This window comes from Phascolarctos cinereus, unplaced genomic scaffold (genome assembly GCF_003287225.1).
Source record: "Phascolarctos cinereus isolate Bilbo 61053 unplaced genomic scaffold, phaCin_HiC Scaffold_4;HRSCAF=312, whole genome shotgun sequence".
NCBI lineage: Eukaryota > Metazoa > Chordata > Mammalia > Diprotodontia > Phascolarctidae > Phascolarctos > Phascolarctos cinereus.
Window position 1 is genome coordinate 224,288,719 of NW_027555847.1, and position 25,741 is coordinate 224,314,459.

The window sequence follows — 25,741 nt, forward strand, 5'->3', positions numbered from 1 at the left end:
GATATGTAAGGAGAGTTGGTTTGACTGTTTACAAGGTTAGGTATAAATACTTTCTTTAACGGTTTTTGTCACTTGAAAGAAAGGCTACTCTCTATTTTGTAAATTGTTATCATAAATATTCAGGTGGAAACTGAAGATCCTTTTACTACTTGCATAGAGAATAAGAAAGAAAACAAATGCTGATGTTCTTAGGTGAAACCCTGAATGGAGAGATGACCAAAAGAGGATGACTTCTAAGGAATCCCTAAGACTGAACTTGATCCCAAGTAAGCCCAAGCTTTTTGTCAGTGTTTACATTTAAATGTTTGTGGAAGGAACAAAAAAGAAGGGGGAAAACTAACTGAACTATTTGGCCACTTACCAAACTATGAATGGTTAAACTGGACTTTTTATGAACATTCAGATCACTTAATTGGCAAAAATAAAAAAAATAAGATAATCAAAACCAACACACTACCCATCCAACTAAATGATAATGATATGATTTAAAGGAATACTAGATAAGAGCTTTCCAGAGATGTCTTTTGTGGTTTGTAGCAGCATAGTAGTCCAATGCAGCATAGTAAAGAAATGATATTTTATTTTTCCCAGTTACATGTAAAGGCAATTTTTAACATTAATTTTTTTTTAATTTTAGATTACACATTTCTTCCTCACCTCCCCCCTCCTAAAGACAGGAAGTAATTTATATAAGTTGTATTGTTCAATCACACAAAATATATTTCAATAGTATTCATGTTATGATAGAAGATATAGACCCTAAGAAAAAAAATGAAAAAAACAGAAAGTAAAATATAGTATGATTCAGTCAAATGCAGAATATTAAAAATAAGTAATATGATCCCACAAGATTACTACATTCACTCTAATTGTAATTGTCAAGGAATACTGTCCACAAAAATAATAAAGGGATCCTCACTTCATGGTTTTCTCTATGTTCATGCATTGAACCACTGGAGTCTAATAATATCAAGTGGCAGTAATCTGTTGGGGGTCATTTCTTTTGTGGGGTTTTTTGGGGGTTTTTTTTTCATCCAAAGGCAAGGTTTATTAGAATATCTGTCATATCCATCATATTGGACAGACTCTTAAGGACTCTGAATATTAGTAAGCTATTGGCTAGATTATAAGAATCTGACCAGTTGCTAGATTTTAAGAATCGAGCTATGGCTAGATTATAAGAATCTAAGAAGTGGCTAGGTTATAAGAACTAAGCAGTGGCTAGATTTTCAGAATCCCAGCCGGGGGTCATTTCTTATGAAACATAATCCACTGGACCAATGCATGTGACACGACACCATTGAACATTATACAGTAGTCCTCAAACATGGAGATCTCAAAAAAACCACCCAAAAAATATTAGTGCTCCTCTCCGGTGCCAAAAAAAAAATTCATTTATTTTTCTTTGTTTAGTTCATAAGGTAAATTAAGTTACTTTTGAAATCCAAGGATTCAGTGTCTTTGGTTGATAGAAGAAAAATCAGGAGTAGATAGAAATGGATAGGATGAGGAGAGTTTCTAGTGTTGGTTTGCCTTTTTGGTCCTTGGTACAGCCTGAAGGACAATGGGTACAGATGGTGAAACAAATGACCCCTTGCCCAGCTTCAGAGGAATCTACAACAATTAAGAAAAACAATTAGAGTTCAATAAGTGACCAGTAGCAAACAAAGAGTGAAAAATAAGCAGTCACAAATGTTTATGGCATATTATGGAAAAAATATTAAACAGATGAACACAAACTAGCTAGAAGGTCATGTGAAGGAGTGTTAGATTGATATGATTGTAGTAGAGACCCTACATAGGTTTGACTGCAGAGACTGTCACAAAATATAAAATATGTATTAACTACATACTCAAAATTTATTACTACTAGTCTCTTGTAAGACAAATAAGAATCTTGCTTAAATTAGGAGATTTTATTCATTCCCATCACCTTTAACATTGCATTTTTTCTCATAAATCAAATTTTAAAAGGGGCTGCTGTACATCAGTCTTCAAAAATTGTGTTGTTTGCAACCAAGAATTTTGTATTGATGTTATTGTTATAGTTAAATCAAAATAATTATGTAGCCAACAACACGTTAATTATTTTTCTCTTGGCCTTCGGTATATTTCCATTTTAATAATGGCAAGTTTTAACTCTTTAATAGCCTGCCAAAATAAATAGCCAAATTCTGTGGAATTATATTTTTCCACACAGTATAAGCCATTTCTCTACTTTGAAAATAAAATCAATTCAATAAAACACCATCCTAGGTATTGAAATAAATGTTGTGACTCCCCTCACCTGTGTCTCCTTACAAGTTCTAAAGGAAAATTCCTGCAGAAGTCGGCAAATTGCAACTTTCATACTCATAAGTGCAAATCTCATCCCAATGCAGTTTCGAGGACCAGCACCAAAGGGCAGGTACACATAGGGGTTCATGTTGTCTTTGTTTCCCTTGCTGAACCTGGTTTTTCAAAATGGCAAGAGAAAAGAGATACGTGAAAAAAGGAAGAGCCAAGACTTGCCAGAAGAACGATGAATCTGACTCTTTAAGAGACACACCAATCAATCAATCAATCAACAAACATTTACTTAGAGCCTGCTGTGTGCCAGGGATACATAAAGGGAAAAATATATTCCTTAAAATAAATAACTTAAGATATACCATACAAACACCAAATCTATTGTACTTCAAGTAAAGTAAAATAGGGAGAGTTGCAAACGTGATATCAGAAAAAAGGAAAACTTTCAAAAGACATAATTAAAAGAGATCATCAGGGATACTACATTTGCTAAAAGTTATCATAGACTATGAAACAACATTAATACTAATCACAGATACATTAAATAGAAGCACATTCAAATTCTTAAAAGAAAAATTAAATGAGGAGAGAACTAAACTTTTGGGGTTATCCAATTTACCTCTCCCTCCCCCCAAACTCACAGCAAATGAGTTAAACAGATGAATAGAATTTTTGAAAAGCTATATATGAAAGAACTTTGCAGAAAACTGAATGAGAAATGGAAGGAAAATGCTTTTTTTTCAACAGTTCTACATGGCACCTTCACAAAAATTGACCATGTATTAGGGCACAATATCCCCACAAACAAATCCAGAAAAGTAAACATATTGGATGCAGTCTTTTTGGATCATAATGAAAACAATTAAATTCAATAAAGAGCTTTTGAAGTATTGATTACAGATCAATTGAAAATGAAATAATCTTCTAGAATGCATGACTGAGAGAACAAATCAAGGAAATAATTTAAAAATTCCATTAAAGATAATGGCAACAATGAGACAACATTCAAAATTGATGGCATGAAGCCGAAGTAATATGTAGAATAATTTTTATATCCCTAAAGCTTTAGATCAATAAATGAGGGAAATTGCAGATCAACAAATTGGGCATAAAAGTAAAAAAGAAAACTAGAAAAAAATAAATCAAAATATTTATTTAAACATCAAAATAATATCCTAAAAATCAAAAAAGAGATTTGAAAAAATTGTAAATTAAATTAAAAAAATAAATGGATATCTGGTTGGTGGGGAAAAAAGCAATAAAATAGATATATCATTGCTTATTTTAGTTTTTATAAAAAAGCAAGAAAGCCAAATTACCAGTATTAAAAATTAAAATGATGAATATACTATGAATGAAGATGAAATTAAAGCAATCCTTAGAAGCTGTTTTTCCCAATTATATGCAAATAAGACTGACAATCTACATGAATTGCATGAGCATTTACATATATAAAAATGCATACTGCACCGGATTAACAGAAAAGGAAATAAAATACTTAATGACTCTAACTTAGAAAAAGAAATTTACCAAGCCATACATGAGCTCCCTAAGATAAAATCCATATGACTACATAGTTTTGCAAGTGAATTCCAGCAAACATTCAAAGAACAATTAATTCTAATACTCTATAAAGTACGTGAAAAAATCACTAAAGAACCAATTCTGTGAAATTCTTTCTGTGACACAAATATAGCCTTGATACCTAAACCAAGAAGAGCAAAAACAGAGAAAGAAAACTATTGATAAATTTCTCTAATGAATATTGGGGCAAAATTTTTAAATACTAAGAAGAAGACTGCCATAATATAGCACAAAGATTTTTATTACCAGGTAGGACTTATAACAGCAATTAGGGTTGGTTAAATATTAGGAAAATTATAAGTGATCATATAAATTACAAAAAAAAATTAATATGGTTATATCAACAGATTCAGACAAGACTTGTGACAAAATATACCACCTATTCCTATTTTTAAAAAAAAGCTAGAAAGCATAAGAATAAACGGAGCTTGTCTTAAAATGATATATAGTACCTAACCAAAACCAACAGCAAGCGTCATCTGTGTGGGAATAGACTAGAAGTCTTCCCAATGAGATCGAGGTGAAACAAGGATGTCAGTTATCACTCACTATTGTACTACAATGTTAACTATAACAGTAGAAAAGAAAAAGACATTGAAGCAATTGGCATAAGCCATGAGGGGGGAAAAACTAACCCTCTTTGAAGATGATTAGATGGTATACTTGGAGAAACCTAGAGAATCAACTAACAAAATCTAATCAAAACAATTAACAGTATTAGTAAACTGGCAGGACATAAAACAAATCCACATAAATCATCAGCATTCAAGAAGAGATAGAAATAGAACTTTCACTTAAAATGACCATAGAACATACAAAATATTTGGAAGTTTACTTGCTAAGAAACACACAGGAACTGCAGAAACATAATTACAAGACTTTTCACACAAATAAAGGTAGCTCTAAGCAATTCAAGAGATATTAATTGCTCCAGAATAAGGAAACCAATATAATAAAAATGATAATTCTACCAAAATGAATTTATTTAGTGACATATGAATCAAACTACTAAAAGATTATTTTTTAGCACCAAAGGAGCAAAGAAGAAAATTGATCTGGAAAAACAAAAGTACAAAAATGTCAAGGGAATCCTTGGAAAAAAATGAAGGAAGAAAGCATAGTGATAACAGCTTTAAACTATACTACTAAACAGTAATCATCAAAACATTTTGGTACTGTATGTTTGATAGCTGATTCGCAAAATAGATTAGGTGAACAATATACGTAAATAAATGACAGTAATCCAGCGTTTGATAAACCCTAAGATCCAAGCTTTGGAGGCAAAAATCACTATTAAGAAAAAAAAAACTTCAGAGAAAACTACAAATCAATCTGGCAGAAACTAGGCATACATAAACATCTCACACTGGATAGACAGATAAAGAAAAGCTGTTTACATAATTTAAGCATAAATGGTGCTATCATAAGCAAATTAGGTAGAAAAAAATCACCTTTCAGACATGAATAAAGAAAGGTTTTATGACCAAACAAGAGACAGAGACAATCCCAGGAAGTAAAATAGATAATTTGCATTACATGAAATTTAAGTTTTTGCACAAACCAACAATTCAGACAAAATTTGAAGGAAAGCAGAAAACAGAGGTTGGGGACCTCTGATAAATCAGGTCTCATTTCTTAGATATATAAGGAATTGAGCCAAATTCATAAAAATAAGAGCCATACCCTATTGACAAAAGGCCAAAGGATACGAAGAGGCAATTTTCAGAAAAAGAAATCAAAGCTATCAATAGTCACATGAAAACATACCCTAGATCACTATTGAATAGAGAAATTCAAACTATAACGTCTCTGTAGTACCACCTCAATTCTATCAGATTAATTTGATAGGGAAAAAAAGACAATAGCTGGAGGCAGTGTGAATAAAAAAGACACATTAGAATATTATTGGTGAAGTTGTGAACAGGTCCAACTATCCTGGAGAATATATCTGAATTATGCACAAAGGGCAATAAAACTGTAAACCCTTTGACCTGCAATATCACTATTTATCTGTATCCCAAAGAGATCAAAGAATAGCGAAAAACCTTATGTACAAAAATATTTATAGGAGCCCTTTTTTGGTGGCAAAAAAAAAAATCAGATGGAAAGAACATCTATCAAAGGGGAAATGCCTGGACAAATTGTGGTGTGACTGTGATAAAATACTATTGTAGTATAAGAAAAGATAAAAGGGATGGTTTTAGAAACACTTAGAAATACTTATATGAACTGATGCAAAAAGAAGTATGATTTGCACAGTAACTGGAAAATTGTAGTAATGATCAATTGTGAAAGACTTAGCTACTCTCCTTGATAAAATGATGCAAGATTAATTACAACATTATCATGATGAAAAATGCTATCAATCTCCAGAAAACTGCTATCCAATTCCAAAGAAATTATAAACTCTGAATGCACACTGAAGCACATTGTTCTCACTTTATTTTTCTTGCTTTTTAACACAAGTCTAAGATGGAAATCTGTTTTTCATGACTTCACAGGCAAAATTGATTCATATTGCTTGACTTCTCAATAGGTAGGGAAGAGGCCAGAGGGAAGGAGAAAATTTGGAAATCAAAATTTTAAAAATCAATGTAAAAAATAAAAAAGGAGACAAAAAAGCAGACATCAGGAGATTTGCCTTAAGAACAAAGTAAGAATATCTAAAGCACCACTTGTCTGTCTTCAGAACAATTTCTTCCCATCATGAAGCTCTATTTGTTACTTGTCATTTTTAAAAAATCCCAAACTAGGCTTGAAAGGCAGAAATTTGAACAGAATCTCAACAATCTATCCTAATATCAATATTATTTAGGTTTTAGAAATGCTTAACTTTTAAATACTAAGAAATGTAAGGAATGAAACGGTTGATCTCTTATTGCAATGGTATTTCACTTTTTCCACTGTTGGGCGGCAGAGTAGATAGGAAGGTAGGCCTGGAGTCAGAAGGCCTGAATTAAAATCTGACTTAAAAACTTACTAGCTGTGTGACCCTGGACAAGTCATTTAACCATATTTGCCTCTGTTTTCTCATCTGTAAAATGAACTGGGGAAGTAAATGGTGAATCATTCTGGTATCTCAAATGGGATGATGAAGAGTCAGACAGGACTGAACAACAAGAAAAAAAGAACAAAAGACTTTAAATCATTCTTTAAAGTCCAAAGATGAAGAAGGTAAATGGAAGGTAGAGGCACCTATTGTAGGTAACCTTTGTACCTTTTCATTGTATTGTAAAATTTTTGAGGAGGTTTAGCTACAAAGGATGGAGGAGATATAGGATAATAGCAGGGAGGGGTCGAGGCTGGGTTTACTCAGAATAGAAGACACAAGGGCATGTTTGCAGGCAGTAGGAAAGAAGTCAGTGGACAGGGACAGATTGAAAACAAGTATAACAGTGGGGATGACAGATGCGGCAATCTATTAGAAGAGATGGAATCACTTGTACAAGTAGAAGAATTAGCCTTGGTAAGGAATGAGGTTACTTCATCATGTAATTCAGGTGTAATGGAGGGGCTAGTAGCAGAAGGCATCATAGTAATGAGAGATGAGGAAGAAAGGAAAAGAAGGAATTCATTGTGCATAGACTCATTTTTTTTCTGGTAAAATATGAAAGAAGGTTCTCAGTAGAGAGAGTGGAAAGAGGGGGACATAGGGAGGTTCCAGGAGGAATGAAAATGTTTGGAAGAATCATTATGTAGAATGGGATCATTCTACATAATACCTTAGCCATATAACTAAGTGGTATCAGAGGTGGGCTTTGAATTCAGATTTTCCAGACTATGAATGTAGCATGATGCCCTCTGTCTGATATGCCCTAAAAATTTAGTTACTGCTAAGGGCTTAAAAACATCTACAAATGAGTGATTCATGAAAATAATTACACATGTTCGTGTTGACTCTGGAATAGACAACCTATGAAATAATTAATTTAAATAGTCAAAGTTTAGAGGATTTAAAGATGAAAGGGATTTCAGTTGGCATACAGTTTAAACCCTCATTTTTCAGCTTGGATACTCTAACAAAGATCAGTATTCAAAGCCCACTTCTAACACTTCTTAGCTATAGGTATAATGTCAAGTCATTTAATGTATATAAGCTTCAATTCCTTCATCTATAGCGACAAGAATGCCTAAAGTGGCTATATCCAAGCTACCGAAATAGCTGCTGTAGGTATCATGCAGTGTTGTCGTGAGAGTTTAAGTTACAGACCCAGCATCATCAATCTAAACAAGACACAAAATCAGGAACCAAACCCTCATCCTGTCTCCCAGCTCTATGTTCTCTCCAACCTGACGATGCTGAGTAGCTTTTTCCCTTATTTAAAAAAATGTGTTTACCTTTCAGGGCGGAACTCCTCTGGCTCTGGCCAATATTCTGGGTCACGATGAAGGGCAAAGGATGGGGTCATCACCACTGTGCCTTTGGGAATCCTCAGTCCATTGAGCTCAACAGTTTTCTTAGCAACTCTTTCAATCCTGGAAGTTATGGGGAATAACCTGAGATTTTCATGTATCACCATGTCTAGGTACTCCATCTGTACCAGGGCATCATATGTGACTGCTTCCTGTGAAGAGAAGAATGAGTTCTAAGTACTAAGTTCTAAGTACTAAGGTGACATATCACATCTACCCTTGCTCAGTTGCTTTTAGAATGAGTTTATTAACTCCATTGTACTTCTGGTCACCAGATATTCCAGTAATACCTTCTGGATGAAAGCTGCAAGTATATTTTTAGTATTGATTTATTATTATTTGAACATGCTAAAGAAGTGACTCAAAATTCTGAGACCTGTCGATGTAAGATTTGCATCTATATAAAGTTTTTCATAAAATGAGCCCTTTTGAGCCTGTGACAAAACTCTTGAACCTCAGTAGAAGGAAGTTGTGCTAAGATGAATATTTTTCTTCTGTTCTTCTGGGTTGTCTCTTGGAACAAACCAGGCCAACCGTGAAATCTAGGGTGAAATATTAGACAAAATGTACCTCAGTCAAATTTACTTTAGAAACACCTGAAACTTAAAATGCCCTTCTGTGTCTTCATTGCTTTGCAGCTTCCACTTCTTGTCATCTCTGTTTATCCTTTCAAAAATGATCAACTATACAGACTCTAAAGTCCTCACTCTCAGCTCACTATCAATGTTAGGATACTCTGGTCTTATTTCATAACAGTTTAGTATTTTATACCTTCAAGGGTCTTCACAACAGAAAAGAATCAAAGTGATGCATCTGTATTGGTAGAATTTAGAAGAGATATTTGGGGTGGAGGCAGAGAGGCTTTCCCAGCATCCTTCACAGCAGATAACATTGACACTTATCCATTTAAAAGAACAACTCAGATGAAATCATCCTGTTTTTTACTTCAATAAAGATTAGAGAATATTTTAGGGCTTGGAGGATGTTTTGGTGAGTCACTCAGCACCATTATAGGGGCTCAGATTTGGTTTGCTAGGTGGTCATTGAGATCTAAAGAGACACTTTTGCTAATTTATCTCCTCATCTTTCCTACTGCCACCACTCTAACTTGGTAACTCATTATTGTTTAAGTGGATTATTCTAATATATTCTCAAAGACATCCCTTAACTTCATAGGGAAATGACTATTTAAGTGTTCCCACAATGGTGATTATCCTATTTGGTCCAAGAGGGATGGACACAGGTGATCCTGGTACATCAAAAAGAGGTTCCTTGGTTAAGGAAAAAATCCATTGTCCATTCGTAAGATCTTCTGTCTTCTGACACCAGAAAGAGAGTTATCCCTGTTATCAGTCACATCAGAGGGTGACTGAGAATCTCAGTGGAAGAGATGAGAGGAGCACAGGGAAGGGGAGGAATAGTAAAGGACAAGAAAACAGAATATGAAAGGAGAAAAGGGGAGAGTAAGTAAGGAGTACAGAGGAAACCCAAAGTCAAAAAGTCATCTACTATCAGAATAGATGAGAAATGAATACCAGTAAATTGAGGAATGGCTCTAAGGTGGCTGTAAGAACAATGGACAAGAGGGTTTTTTGAGCATTTTTCCAAGGGTTGGCCCTAGTTCTTGAGATATTTCCTTCTCTGAAAGTAGAATTACATATAAAACTATGGTATCTCAACATATCTTTGCCATTTCAAAACCTTGCCATGGCTCAATAAGGAGCAAACAATCATCATAATTGACTTTCGCAAAGGTTCTACTAAGGGATGAGGCAAATGGATGAATTAGAAGTAAGTTGGGAGACCTGTATAAATATCCCTATTCCTCTCATCCTCTTACCTTGCTGGGGAAAACTGCATCTATCTCCTCTTGAAGTTTTTGCTGGATCTCAGGGTGGGTGGCCAGGTTGTAAAAAAAGAATGAAAGAACTGAGCTGGTCGTTTCGTAGCCAGCAAAAATAAAAAGAATAGATTGGGCCAGAATTTCCTCATCACTCAGATCTGAAATAGAGACAAGGGAAATATTCAGACAAAGTCACCACACCATTGTTAAATCATTCAGTCACATCACAAAATTTTAGGAAAGTTATCTACCTAACTCTCCAGAATATCTAGAAAAGATCTGAAATGTATCCAATGACATGACAGGAATCTTCTGCTGAAATCTATCATCACAAGGATAGAGGTTAAGTCTACCCAGGGTTGCTCAACTTTTTTTCTCCTATATCTGTTCTATTCCTTCCACACACCTGTCTTGTCTTCAGCTGTTGCTTCTGGATGTGACAAAAGTGACATTTGATTTCAGGGAACTCTCTCTTCTTTCAAGCACACTGTGTAATAGAAGGTTCTAGCAATAGTCCAGAGTGGAGGGCGTAAGTGATAGGGTGGTTATGTATGGAGTGAAGAAAATAGGGAGGAAAGATGTTAAGGGACTTTCCCAAAGTCTCATAGGTGAGAGTTAGGATTTGAACCTGGGTCCTCAGACTTCAGAGATCACACTCTTCCTCCTGTACCACACTGCATCCTATCTCTGATGAGCTCCATGAAGGCAAGGTGTCCAGAAGGTAACCGAATCATTGATTACATTTCTATACACAGTGTTTAGTGCTTATATTTTACCTACATTATTTCGTTTGAGCACCATGATAAGCCTGTGAAATATCTAGTGCAAGAATGCTTTTCTCCATACTTCAGATAAGGCGGATGTGTTTCAGAACAGTAAGATGACTGTTCCAAAGTCACTGAGCTAGTAAGTGGCTGAAGCTGAGCCTAGAATCTGGCCTTCTGACTCCCAACTCCAGTTTTCCCTTCCCTTAAAATATGCTGCCTCCCTCACGCTGAGTTCTGGTTAAGAATGCTTAGGTACAGCATAGAAGAGTCAATATCCTACTTGTGGTTAAATAAGAATTGTGACAATGAAGCACAATTTGAGACTTTGCCCACAAGATTTATATTACCAGAGAAACTTGTACTCTGTTTTTTTCTTTCCTGTGTTGCTGTTGTTCAATTGTTTCAGTCATGTCTGACTCTTTGTCACCCAGTTGGGGTTTTCCTTACAAAGATATTGGAGTGGTTTGGGATTTCCTTCTCCAGTTCATTTTACAGGTGATGAAACTGAGGCAAACAGTTAAGTGACTTGCCCAAGGTCACACAGCTAGTAAATGTCTGAGGCCAGATTTGAACTCAGGACTATGTCTTCCTGACTGCAGGCCTGGCACTCTATACTATACGCCGCTTAGCTTTCCAACTAACTCAGCACAAAGAAACATGGTCTAGGCCAGAGAATAGAGTAGAATTATAGGATCTAGAGCTAGAAGAGAACTGAACAATCATCAAGGCCAATGCCCAGCTTTTATCTAGGGCAAGCTAGTCCTGACAAGTGAAAGGAAGTACCCAGAGTCACATAAGTACTTAGTAGCACAGTTAGAATAAGAGAACTAATTTTATTTCTTGAAAAAGCTCATTTTCCCACCTCACTAAGCCTCATTGTTGTCCTAGGTATACACAAAAAAGGAATTCTTATGTCACCATCCAAGCTTCATACTAACGTGACCATCATGAATTCAAATATTCTTTTGAAAATTATCTCCATCTAACTCATCCTAAAGATGTCAAGCATCTCTCTGAGATGGCTAGGTGATACTACAGAGCCTTGGACTTAAAGGTAAGTCACATCTCAATTGAAATCCTACTTCAAAGTTTTATGATCCTCTGGAAGTTGGTTAAACTCCCTCATCCTTAGATTCCTCATCTCTGAAACAGAAATAAAAATAACACCAAGGACACAATTGTTACACACAGCAAATGAAGTAATAGTGATAAAGTACTCTCCAAATCTTAAAACCCTGTAACATTATCATTGTTGTCATTGTCATTGTTACTGAAATTTAGTATACCATCTAAGCAAATTGGAAATATTTTCATACTTCCACAAATAATGTCTTCAAGATTCCAAATTGTGACTATCCTCATGCCAAGTTACCTTTGTGAGGGTGTGTCTGTGAATTGTTAGAAGTCTGAGATTCCATCATAAGATGAAGTAAATCCACGCGGTCCTGGAAAAATAATGGAAACCACTAATGCTGAGAAAACACTTGAGAACACAAAAATTAGCTATCAAGACAGCATATTAATATCCTTACTGCAGACTGACAAGTGAAGATCTGAATTGTTAGAGTCTTTGTGGCATCAGCTCAAGGGCAGAATTGGAATTCTACCCAGGACATTTCAACAAAAGACCCTGTAGGGTCAAAGAGCCTGAGCCTCTAGTGAATGAAATAAGGGCTTTTAAATCAGACTACTAAACTTTAAAAGATTCTGTCCCAATCCCCAGTCCAGGGATATGGAAAGGAAGGCAACCCTGAAAAGCCTGAAAGAAAATATTAAGCATTTCAGGAAATGAATTACCTTACGTCTGACAGAAAGGATAGAAAGATAATGCTTCAATTGTTTATAATATCAGTGATGCGGACATCACTGATCAAAATCTTACAATAACTTCATGGCTGATTTTCTGGGATCTCTATAGGCAAAGAAATAGATCTCAGTGATCAGCCAATGGACATACCTCTTCAAACTCAGCTAGATTAGTCCGAAGTCAGCAAACATGCAAAGAAAAAATATACCCATGCTTTAACACTTTATAGCTTGCAAACTTCAACAATAGGTTGTTCTTTTCTGGCCTGGCCTTCAAGAATTAAGGGTCATTGCTGTTCCAGAAACAGGTCTCAGAGTATGAACTTTGTGGGAAAATGAACAATGTTCCAAATTTGGGCCAAGAGCATACGTGGAGAATTTGAAATCATTATTGGCACAATTATAATTTTTGTGCCCATTCCTATATAGCCTTTGATGCTGTTGACAAGGCCTGTTTTGACAGTGTATAAATAAAGGAGAAAGGCACTTTCTTCTTCTTGGGTTGCTGCTACACATCATATATTAATTTGCAATATAATATTGGGTATGCGTTGTATCACATCTTTATGGTTGTAAAATATTTGAAACCTAGGACAGTCTTTTCTCTCCTTGTACTCCCGCAAACACAGATCACTAAATCTGGCAAATATTAAATGATAGGGGCATAGAGTTAGAGCTGGAAAGGAACTTAGAGGCATTTCTCCATGTTATAGTAAGTCTTCAAAATATCTGACAATTAAAATTGAGTAAAACTTATAGTGAACAAAGATGAACATCAAGGAAAATGGAACGCAAGTTTTGCTTGCTCTACTCTGAAGATAAAGAATACAACAATTTACAATTTTCACATATTCTGATTCTGAATACTGGAGAAACTTACCTTCAGTGAATTTTTCTTTCGTTCTTCCTTTATTTTTTCAACTGATTTTGCTAAGAAATCTATTGCTTCTTTTGGAAATAAAGTTATGTCCAATTTTTTAAACAAAGGAATGAGGAATGGAAAGAGTACTAAGGAAAAGAAAAAAGAAAAAAAAACCCTTATGAAACTGGAGAATTTTATGAAAGATGCTATCACCTTTATTTGGAGTGCATACGGGGAAATGGTACCATAGGTACAAATTGTAACATGGCTTACTCATTTCCCTTTTTTGGCCTTTAATTGTCTGAGAACTGGTGGGGGTCAACAAAAAGCCCCAAAATGGAAGGGCATTGCTCTCCAAAATCAGGTGTCCTGTGTCTATCCCTGGTCTTCTTGATTATTTGCAAAGATTCCTATGACTGACCAATCAGTAAATAATTCCCTTGAGTATTTTAATCAGTTGCTCTCTGACAGCCCTCCCTCCCTAACCTATAGCAATTAAAGAATTGAATCTCCTGGATATTCAGGATTGTGTTGTAATTTCTCTATGCATTAGTTTAATCCCCTGTTAAACAAAGGGGTTAGACTTAGTGGCTTCTAAGTTTATGTCCATCTCTAAATCTATTTTGATCCAACTTATTGAGTTATCTTCAGGAATCTTCAGACCAGTTCAGACTACTGAATTTTTAATTATTCATTTGTGTAAAGAAGAACTAACTTACTTGTTGTAAACTTGAGTGGGTTCAGAATATAAAATGCTTTAAGTAACTTATTGATTTCTCTGATAAAAGGATCATTCTTGTTATTCAAGGAATCAACATTGACACCAAATGAAGTACTGGTGATCACATCCATACTGTAGGCTCCCAAAATGCTGAGGAGAAAAAGCAAAAAATTACTCAAAATAGGCATCACATCTTTCATTACCAAGTAATAACACTAAGTGAGCCTCTAAACCCATAGTGTGAAACTCTATAGAAACCAGGATCATTAAACCATTCCAAAAATATCTGTGGACCGTATATTGAAATTAGAAAACCACATATTAATATTACATATGTTGTACTTTTTTTATTTTATTACTTATTTCCCAATTTACTTTTTAATGTGATCTGGCTAAGTTTGCCAACTGTGCTCTATGTTCAAGCCAGCAGGGCATATGGGCCAGAGGTGAAAATGGTCAGTAACATTCACTAGATGAGATTTTTTAGAAAAAAAAACATTGATTCTTTTCTACAACTGCATAGAATTCCAAAAAGCTTTTTATGAATGAATGAGGCAATGAATGAATGATAACTTGGACATTCATGGGACAAAAGGCAAAGCATTTCAAATTGGAACTATCACTTTTTTTTTTCCTAAGCTGTTAGAGAAGGTTTGGTTTCCCTCATTTTACCAGGGGTACATTTTCCTCCCCACAGTGTGAATGCTCCCTACTTCAAATTAGTAAACTATCACTTACTAAATGCTTACCATGTTCCAGGCACTATTCTAGGGACTGGAGATATGAAAAAAATACAAAAACATTTTCAAATCTCAAGAAGCTTATATTAGAAGAGATTGTATACATACATAAATACATATATAAATCTTTGCCTAGAAGATAAATACAGAAGAAATAGAAGGTGGCCACATAGAAGAATGTAATAGAAGTTATACCTTTGACCACATATTCTCCTGTTTTCTTAATATTAGCTACACTACCACTCTTATCATCATGTTTTTATTTTTTTTAATTTTTATTTAATTTTTATGAAATGAAAAAAGAATTCCCATAATATGATATGAGAAAAATAATGCTTGCATATGAAAGTGCAAATCTATTATGTACAACTTGCTATAACTTTCAAATATATAATGAGTAATCTTGTAAATTTATTTTTTTCTTACAATTTCCATTATCCCCCAAACTAGAGATGGCTACCATTATTCACAGTTGTGTGTGTGTGTGTGTGTGTGTGTGTGTGTGTGTGTCAGGGCATTTAAAATAATACTTCTATTTATCAATACTTTCTTGGGATGCAGATAGTGTCTTCTTCATATGTCCTTTGTAGTTAATTTGGATATTTATAATAGCCAAAATCACTTAGTCATTCAAATTTATTCTTCAGACAATATTGCTATTATGGTACACAGAATTATTTTCATTCTGCTCATTTCCCTGTTCATTATTTTGTGCAAGTCTACTCATGTTTTTCTAAGATCATAGAGTTCATAATTTCTCAGAGCACAGTAGTATTCTGTAACAGTCATATACTACAACTTGTTCAGCCATTCCCCAATTTATGGACATCCCCACAATTTCCAGGTCTTTGCATCACAAAGAGAACTCTTATAAACATTTTAGAACATATAGGTTCTTTTTTTTTTCCTTAATCATCTTTGGAAATAGACCTAGTAACAGTATTGCTGGGTCAAAGAATATAGATAGTTTATTGACTCTTTTGGCATACTTCCAGTTCGTTCTCCAAAATGGATTGATCAGTTCACAATTCCATTAACGATGAATTAGTGTCCCAATATTTACACATCCTCTTCAACATGTATCACTAAACTCTTCAATCATTTTTGTCAATCTGATAGCTATAAAATGATATCTCAAAGTTGTTTTAATTTGCATTTTTCTAATAAATGATAATTTATAAACTTAATGGGCCCTTAGAACAAAGGAAGAAAGGCAAATTATCCAGAATGAAAGAGGTGATGGTCCTGATGTGCCCTGCACTGATCAGACCATACCTATAGTATTATGTCCAAAGTTCTGGGCATCACATTTAGAGAAAGACATTGATAAACTGGAGATAAATGGTGTACAATGACTGGTGTGGTGAGGTGATTCAAACCAAAGGTCTAGTGAAGGAATTGAGGATAGTTATAATTTAAATAAAACTTAATTTAAGGAAGACACTAAAAAATGATGATTTAGAGAATTTTTACATGACTACGAATTGTTTGATTTCATCAGAAAACTTCTTCATATCTTTTGACTGGTTATTAATTGAGGAATGATTCACATTTTTATAGATTTCACAATGTTATTTATATGCTTCAGACTTTTATCTGATAAACTATTTATTAGAATTTTTTCCTGAATTTCAGCTTTCCTTCTGATTTGGGCTGTATTTGTTTTATTTGTACAAAACCTTTTTTAAATTTAATGTAATTGAAATTATCCTTTTTACACCTCACCCTGCTCTCTATCTCTTGCTTATTCATTAATTGTTTACCTATCCATAAGTCTTAAAAGTAATATGTTCCAAGTTCTTCAAGTTTTCTTATAATATCTCCATATTTAGATCACATATCCATTTTGAACTTATCTTGGTAATTGATGTAAGATGTTGGTCTATGCCCAGTTTCTGTCATACTGCTTTCCAGTTTTTCCTCCAATTTTTACCAAATAATGAGTTCTTATCCCAAAAACTTGAGTTTTGTATTTGTAAAATACAAAGTTACCATATTCATTTGCAGCTGTAAATTGAAGGTCTGCTCTGTTCCACTGATCTGATCTACTTTCTATATCAGAACTGGTAAGAGAAAGTTTTGATAATTATTACCTTCTAAAATGGTTTAAAATCTGCTAAATCTCCTTTCTTTTCATATTTTTCATTGGTTCCTTTGATATTCTTTGGTTTTTGTTCTCCCAAATGAATTTTGTTATTTTTTTTCTAATTCACTAAAATGTTTTTAAGAAGTTTTATTGGAATGGCGTGGAATATATAAATTACTTTAGGTAAAATTGTCATTTTTATTTTGTTGGCCCTGCTACCCCATGAACAGTTAATATTTCTCCAATTATTTAAATCTGATTAGGTTTGTATAAAAATTATTTTTTAAAATTTTGGTTATATAGTTCCTAGGTTTGTTTTAACAGTTGTAATCCCAAGCGTTTACTGTGGAGAGTTATTTTAAATTTGGTATCTTGTTTAAATTTTTTTCTTAATAAGTTATTATTAATTATTAATAATTATTCATGACTGACTAAGCCACAATTAGTAGGTATTCCATGAATGGACATTCAGCAAAAGAGTTAAAAGAAATATTGGTCAGACAGGCAGGAGGAGGACCAAAACACAGCAGAATACACAAAACATAGAGAATAGAGAGCATCCAGAAAGAGAAGGTGGTCAACAGCGTCAGATGCTACAATGGAGTCAACAGGGATTAAGATCCACAAGAAGTCATTGATTTGAAAATTAAGAGAGCTGTAATAGAGATGGAGTTAATGTGGAAAAGAAGCAGGAAGAACAGAAATCTCCCTCCATTCTAATATTATTCTAGAAAATAGATCAGACTGGCTAATGATTGAGAACTCCAAGGAGAAAAAAACAATAAGTCATTTGTCCTGAGCAGGTCGGCATAGGGGGATGTGTAAACATCTTTAAATACTGGCCAGAAATTAGCCCTGTGCAACATTCCAGCAACTGAAGATATTGCCCATGGGAAATAAAAGGTTCTGAACAAATACTGGGACACTGGGAACCCAGGTAGGGTACAAGAACAGGTGCCAACTGGCAGGGTGTCAATTCCTACACCTTTTTGGGTCACAGATGCACTGTCTACTATGGAAAGGACCAGGACCTAGATGTGAGAATGAGTCATAGACCCTGTCAAGCAAGGGGGAAATTCAGAAGCAAGCAACAACAATGTGCCTCTCACAACAGGAAAAGAGTTTGTCTTCCACTCTCGTTTTTAGACGAATCTGAAGCCCACTGAGGAATAACAATGAAAGGAGTCTCAGACTTGGAGGAAAGCCTACAGTTCCACTACTGCGAACCAGGAGAGTCTTCCCAGTGGATGATAGTGCCAACCATAGGTTAGGAACCTACAAAGCTCAGACCTCACTTGGTCTTTGGGAAAAGAGAAAGAGCTGATCAGACTTTGCCCCTGATAAGACTAATTAGGGCATCAAAAGTTTGTAAGTGCCAGACTGAGATCTCCTTTGGAGCATGGAATAACGAAACAACCAATAACCCAAGAAAGCTACAACAGAAACAACCCAGGTATTTCCTCCAGAAGTGTATAGTTGAACCTAGACCTAACATAAAGTCTAAGGTCAGGAAGATGAAAAAATGAATACACAAACAAAAAGAGTCCCGTAATAAAAAGCTATTGACAGTCAAAACCCAAACTCAGAAGAAAATAGCTCCAAAACACTCTACAAGCAAAGCCTCAAAGGAAAACACAACTTGGGCACAAATTCAAATACAATTTCCAGAAGAGATTAAGCAACAGGTTGAGAGTTTTAAATGTTTTCATAAATGTAAAAAAATCATTAGTAATTTTGGAGACATTTTGTAAAATAAAATTTTTAATGGCTTAGTAGAATGTTAAATTTGGAAGCCAGACTACAGAAAGTTTAGAATACAAAAAGATCAAGAAAAAAGGAACCAAAGTAGAGTCATCTCAAGGTATTTAGCCTCACAAGGGAAGATCTCACCATATTGTCCTTTTACACTTGTTTTGTCAATTAAAAAGTCAAGAGAATAACTCTCAAAGTGGGTGCATCAGTTTCTGAGGAAAGATGGCAGCAGAGAGGCTTATGCAAACAGGTTTCCTGCTGCTCCTCAGATTGTTACAGCTATTACCCCATACTTACTGTTTCAGAGTTACAGGCTTTCTTTTCTCTACTTCCTTCCACATGTTCTTCACTAACACATCTCCATATTCCTCAATGATGGGAAACATCTAAATGCCAAATGACAATAGTTACATGTGGAAAACCCAATTCCAAAACAAACCAGACTTCCCAGCCCCGAAGAAGCATAATAATATTTCATAAATTAATTTCTCTTTTAGAATGTAAAGAATCGTACATCTGTAGAAGGTCGTGCAGTCAAACCACTTCATTTTAAAGAAGAGGAAACTGCAACCAGAATGCTTAAGTGACTTGCCAGTCAGTGGTCACTCAGGCAATAGACATCAGAGGTGAGATTAGAGATCAGGTTCTCTTAATTCCGGAGACAGTGTTCCCTCCATTGTTTCACAAAAAATAGGAAACAAAATATTCCCTTATAGGAAATTTAAACTTGTGAGCCTATTAGACTTTCACTGGAGGAAATCATCAGAATGTTGTGGGGTTTTTTTTCCTCTCAACTACACTCAGTTTTCTAGAGTCTGTCCAGTATCAATTGTTTTACCTCCTTGAGTCTTCCACTTGTAAATGTTGGAGACAATACTGTTCGAATCCTCTTCCAATGGTCATCTTTAGCAATTGCGACAGCATTCTCCATAATCCCTGCTGGACCTATATTCTAGGAGAAAAGGGTAAAAGACAGCACCATTCAGATGTTAATTGGTAGAACCAGAACTAGAGGTCCATTACACTTTCCAGTATAAAAACTAATTCTTTCTAAATGTCTATAATTTGTTATATGACTCTTTATAGCCCATGGACTTTGGTAACAAGAATTTTCTTTTCTGAATCCTTGAAACTTGTGACAGGTGTATCTGAAGTATTAGTTTCCAGGCTGCACCATGGCACACGTTGCTTCCCACAACAATGGCTGGGAGTACTAGGCTAAAGGCAGTGCTATTCCCAGGTGTCCTGGGTGCCATGTCCTAGGGCATCCACCACAGTATCTGACATGAAGTGATGGTGAAAGTGGTGGTGGCAGCCCAATTTTGACCTGGCTGGCACATACCACCTCCTGTCTCTTCCTCATGGCATCATTTGGTTCAGGTTTTCTGGCTGGCCTTATCACATGTGAGATAATTCTCTGACAATAGATGGGGATGGCCTGTACCTCCTCCACAGGATATTCCCCTTAGGATCATGACTGGGAATGCCAGGCCAAAAGTTAAAAAGGAGGCTTTGGGGTACCTTTTGGGCTATGTCTCCTGTGCCCATCTATCCATTGGAGGCAGCTGTTATTGCATGTGGAGATGAGGACAGCAGGCTCATTTTCCACAGTGACTTTTCCCTTTAATAACGGCCCTGGGGGCAGCATAATAAGAAAGTCTAGTTCTTGGGGAGGCATCATCACCCCCAAGTTTTGGGGGACCAAGAGATGTTGATAGGGGTTCAAATCACTCAGTAAAAGCTCCCATCCCTCTGCAGCTCAAACTGCATTGCCTTCAGGTAGAGTGTTTTGCCTCCCCTGTCTTCTGCAAGAATGTCAATAATGAAGCTAGTGTTTATAGATGGTCTTAAAACTGTGGTACCTTTAACATGCTCAGCATGCTTTCCTCATTGCTGCCAGCATTACTCTTCCATTCCCACTTACCCGACGATTGGTGAAGACAGAATAACATTCTTTAATAGCCACTGATTTGATAATCTCTGGGTCCATGATGGCCAGTACCGGCTGTCTGCCATCAAAAAGCCTATACTCCCAAAAGGAAGAAATTGTTTCACTCACCAAGTTACACTGTTATTAACAGAGATTGCAAATAGAAATTGATGGCCATGACCTCACTGCTACATTATATTTGCTCTAACTAGAGATGTAGAAGTGAGCCAAGAATCTAAAATAAAATTCATCAGAGAATATTTGTTAAACACTTGGTGCATTAAATACTTCCTAATTCTGTGACCTTATGCAAGTCAGTAACCTCTTTCAAACTCAGTTTCCTCTCTGGCAAAATGAGGAAAATGATAGCATCAACCTTGGGGGTTTGTTGTGAGGGTCAAATAAGAGAACATGTATAAAGTACTTTGAAAACTTTGAAAAGGAAAAAGTTGCACTGAGGAGGTGACATTTGAGGTGAGCTTTAAAGAATGGTCAAACACTCAGTAGGAAAAGGAAGAGAGAAGGGTATTTCAATGACAGCAAATAGCCTGAGCAGTCACAGTGGCATGAAATAGGCAAGTGTGTTTGGGAGCCAAGGAGGCATCTGATTTGGCTAAAGAGCAAAGTTTATAAAAGGGACCAATAGGAAATAAGCCTGAGAAGATAAGGTGGTAACATGCTAGGAAGAGTCTTCAATATGAGGCAGTACTTTTTGAATTTTACTTCAGAGGCAATAGGGAGGTAGGGAGGATTTTAGTGCATAAATGTGTACATAAACAGATTTATGCACTAGAAAGTTATTCTGGGAACTGTATTAAAAATGGACCAGATGATACAAGAAAATACCAAAGGACCCATTCATGATGAAAAATGCCATGCATCCTCAGAAGGAGAACTGATGAAGCATATTGTTTTTCACTTTCTTCATTTTTCTCGCTTTGTTTGTTTTTTTTTTTTGGAACGTGTTAATATGGGTATATGTTTTACATGGTTTACATGTATAATTGATGTCATGTTACTTTCGTTCTTAATGGGTCCAGGAGAGTGATTATTTCAAAATCAAAGTTTTTATAAATGAATGTTAAAAGCAAATAAACAGTTTATAGAGATTATTAAATTTTAATGAACCAAGCAGAAGGGAGAGTGGAGGCAGGAAGAATCCAATCAGGAGGCAACAACAATACTGTAGATGAGTGGTAATAACAACTTGTACTCGTGCTGCTAGTTGTGGAAGTAGGAATATAAAAGGGATTTGAGAGGTGTTGCAGAGATGGAATTGAAAATTCCTGGAAACTGAAGGAATCTGAGATAAGAGGGAGAAAAAGGAGTTGAATATAATCCAAAAGTTATGAAAATAGAAAACTTTGTAGATCGGAGGTTTCAAACTCATAGTTGATCTATAAACAGCTTTAGAGTCTTAGTTACCAGATCAAAATGAAATTGGAAATTGTTTAACAAAATAAAAATATAACATGATATTGTTAACGCTACTTGATCATTTCAGTCATGTACGAATCTTCATGACATATTGGGGTTTTCTTGGCAAATATGCTGCAGTGGTTTGCCATTTCCTTCTCCAGTTCTTCTTACAAATGAGTAAACTGAGGGCAGCAGGTTTGAGTGACTTGCTCAGCTAGTAAATATCTTAGGTTGAATTTGAACTCAGGTATTCCTGATGCCAAACCTGACGCTCTATCTAATGTGCCACCTAGGTTCCCAGCGAAGGTGATGTGCCCTGAATTTGAATTGGGGGAAACTGACCCAATTTCTTTATGATTGGGCTTTGGTGCTGTAATAGAAGTAGAGAAATCTGTTATTGGAATTCAGCCTAGAATGAGGGTTTGGAGATTGCAGGAAGAAAAGAGTTTATGGGATACTAGAAGAGGATATAGGAAAGCATTAATGTAGCAAACAATAGGGTCAAAGTAAAGCAGTGAGGAAAATAAAACCCAAGGGAAGCAAGCAGAAGAGGAAAATGGGAATGGGTCAAGCACCATGATGTCTAATAAGAGTGAGGACTACTAGGTTTAATGGGAGTGGGTGGGACAGGTAAAAGGAAATAAGTTGGTGGTTGAATTGTGGAATTTAAATTCTAGATATTGGTATTGGTGAGATTAGTATTCAAAGGTATGAACATACTGATTGGAGGTGGGAAAAGGAACTCTTTGGAACTGTAGAGGTTGAGGAGTTGGATGGCCAAGCTAGCAACTGAAATACCCTTTAGTAGCCAAGAGTAGAGGGAATGAAGAGGAGAAGCTGGTAAAATGGGCACAAATGCCATTAAAAAAATTGGGAAAGCTACTTGGAGGTGAACAGATAAAGGAGAAATGATTTAGGTGACAATGGAAGAAGAATGATCTGGAAAAAATAGTGATGATTAAGGAATATGTCTTCTCCATCTTCTAACCATATGAGTAGGGGGTGGAGGGAGTAGGAGACAGAGAAGAAAGCATTTTAAGGGATATGGCACTTTCTAGAGAAGATCGGGTTTCTATTAAGCCAAAGAATTAAAAACCAAGCTGATTTTAAAAAATTGCAGATGTTTAGGAAAGTTGGTAGATGATATGATGAGCAATAGAAGGATAGAAGCAATAGGTGGTGAAAAAGTGGATTGTGTGGGCCAGGGAAATAATTGGAGTGATTAGAATAAGGAAAAGTATTCATCATAAAACATCATAGATCCTTGCACCTAAAGTGACGAGAATGGAGGACCATGATTATGAAGACAAAATAAGAAGTATGCTAGCATGGCATGCTTACCCAGAACCAATTAATATATTACCCTCCTGAGAGCTTAAGGTAGAATTTAGAATCTTCATGTCCAAAGCAACTAAGATGTAACACAGGGAGGAAAGACCTGGTTGAAGATGATTGGCAGGGAATAAGTCTAATAGATTAGCGCAGTAACATCAATAAAGGACACTGGCAGCTATGCAGCTTTGCTGATATGAAGTCTCCCTATATATGTCTTGTCCACCTGTGCTTCCTATATACTTATCACTTCACACATGTGCTCTAACCACCTGTATACCAAGGTGTAGTTGTTTAGGCATAATTCCGATGAATATCTCTTCTTGTCATTGAATTTTAGTATATTTGTGGGAGAGTGAGCTCAAAGTTTGTAAAGGCTATTTTCTGTTGCTGATTAATTTCCTTTGCCATTTAATTATATTCCCTATTACTGAACCGTGTGTCCTGCGGCTGACAAGTATAAGTAAAACATTCGTGTTAGTGCTCAAGAGCTAAGACTTGGAGAGGATTCTGGCCATCTTTCCAAATCTCTAGAATCTAAGGTAGCTAATAAGACGGTCCAAACTGACAGGGTATCAGGTGCTACACTAATGTTAACCAGTATATCATTGTTTACTCATGGAAATTAAAGTGAGTTTTGTTCATGTGGTATGTAATTTGCAGTTGCATATATAACCATGTATCACACAATATTTTCTAAAAATGCTACTATTGTTTAACTCTTCATACTCGCTAAGAATGATACTTTCTAAGTATGAATTATCACAAATTCATTAGGTCCAAATTCATGTGTCAGAATTAATAAGATTCTAAAGAGTAAATTAATGAAAGTGGAAGAATAGTCTTTTGAAGTAAAATCAATTCTCAAAGAAATATTCATTACTTCACTGATCATCTTTTTTCATTACTATTCTTTTGACATGTTGATTTGTCCAATAGAATGGAAGCTCCATCAGGGCAGAAACACTTTTCAGTTCTGTCTTTGTATCTGTGTTGCTCAGCAGGCCTTTACAGGGTTGCCACTTTATACGATGTTTCTTTATTTCTTCAACATTCACCTTATCACAGCACTGAACTAAAACAAGAAGTGGTCTTACAGAATCTGTGGCCAAGGGTAATATCACACAAGGTGCATCTGTTATGATGCTATGAGCTTGAACTAGAATTCCCTGAAATGAAACAGATCTACAATATCTCTATCTTCACAAACGTAATTGTTTGAGTCAGTAGCCATAGTTCACTGAACATTGAAATGTGTAGGTATAATGGAAAGATTACTTAGAATACTCACCCCCAGGTTTTCCCATATTTTTTAAAACAAGTCATGTCAAAATCTGCAAAACTCTGCAAAAAAATTTAAAATCAGGTATTGGCTGAATTCTTAATAAAGAATAATATTAAACATGTTTTATGTTAGGAAGTTACATATAAAAACATTGTAATTTTTAATCTTGTTACTATGCTCTTCACTTTGCCAGGAGTTGTTGCCCACCCCCATATCTACTTGACATCTGACACAGCTCAAATGTGATCACTTTCATGAAGTCTTTCCTCATCTCTGAGAAAAAAGAGATTTCTCCAGGATCCTTCATCTCTTGATTTTAACTCTGTTGCCTTTTTCCTATGCTATGATAGACTGTTTTAATTAGGGAATGTTCTATTCACTGTATTTGTAACCCAATGCTTAGAACATCATAAGCATTAACAAAAACTTTTTAATTGATAGATTGATATGATCTATAAACTTATGTTCTCACTATATTGTCACTTAGATTATAATTATCTCAATATATGTCATTCTCTGTACTGGATAATAGGCACCTTGAGGTCACCTATGTTGGATTTTTTATCTTTATATTTCTCCTACTTCAGGGGTTCTTAACTAGTTAAATGTCATAGATCTTTTAGTGCCCTTTTTGAAAAGCCTCTTGACCAGTTCTCAGAATGATGTTTCAAATGCATAAAACACAAAACATTACAAAAGAAATCAATTTTTCTAAAATTAGTTATTCTAAAATTTTATATTATCCATGTTAGGAATCTGATTTAATACCTAGCACAGCATATCACACAAAGTAAAATATTAATAAATGTTCATTAAAAAGATTATTTTCCTACTTCATTTATTTTCATTTATTTTTTTCTAATTACACATAAGGATAGTTATCTACATCCACTTTTATAAGATTCTGATTTC

General features: G+C 35.3%; 1 protein-coding gene across 1 annotated transcript in view; it reads right to left on the reverse strand.

The window, feature by feature from the left end:
* Positions 1-562: 562 nt before the first annotated feature.
* LOC110201912 (cytochrome P450 3A24-like) overlaps positions 563-25,741 on the reverse strand; it is a 49,245-nt gene continuing 24,066 nt past the window's right edge. The window contains exons 3-13 of the mRNA XM_020977780.2: positions 24,836-24,888; positions 20,788-20,887; positions 19,702-19,815; positions 19,161-19,249; positions 14,284-14,435; positions 13,583-13,710; positions 12,269-12,341; positions 10,127-10,287; positions 8,212-8,438; positions 2,288-2,450; positions 563-1,614 (exon numbers count right to left, since the gene is read on the reverse strand). Coding sequence (XP_020833439.1) covers positions 1,519-1,614; positions 2,288-2,450; positions 8,212-8,438; positions 10,127-10,287; positions 12,269-12,341; positions 13,583-13,710; positions 14,284-14,435; positions 19,161-19,249; positions 19,702-19,815; positions 20,788-20,887; positions 24,836-24,888 — 1,356 coding nt within the window. The 3' untranslated portion in view covers positions 563-1,518. The remainder of the gene's footprint in view (positions 1,615-2,287; positions 2,451-8,211; positions 8,439-10,126; positions 10,288-12,268; positions 12,342-13,582; positions 13,711-14,283; positions 14,436-19,160; positions 19,250-19,701; positions 19,816-20,787; positions 20,888-24,835; positions 24,889-25,741) is intronic.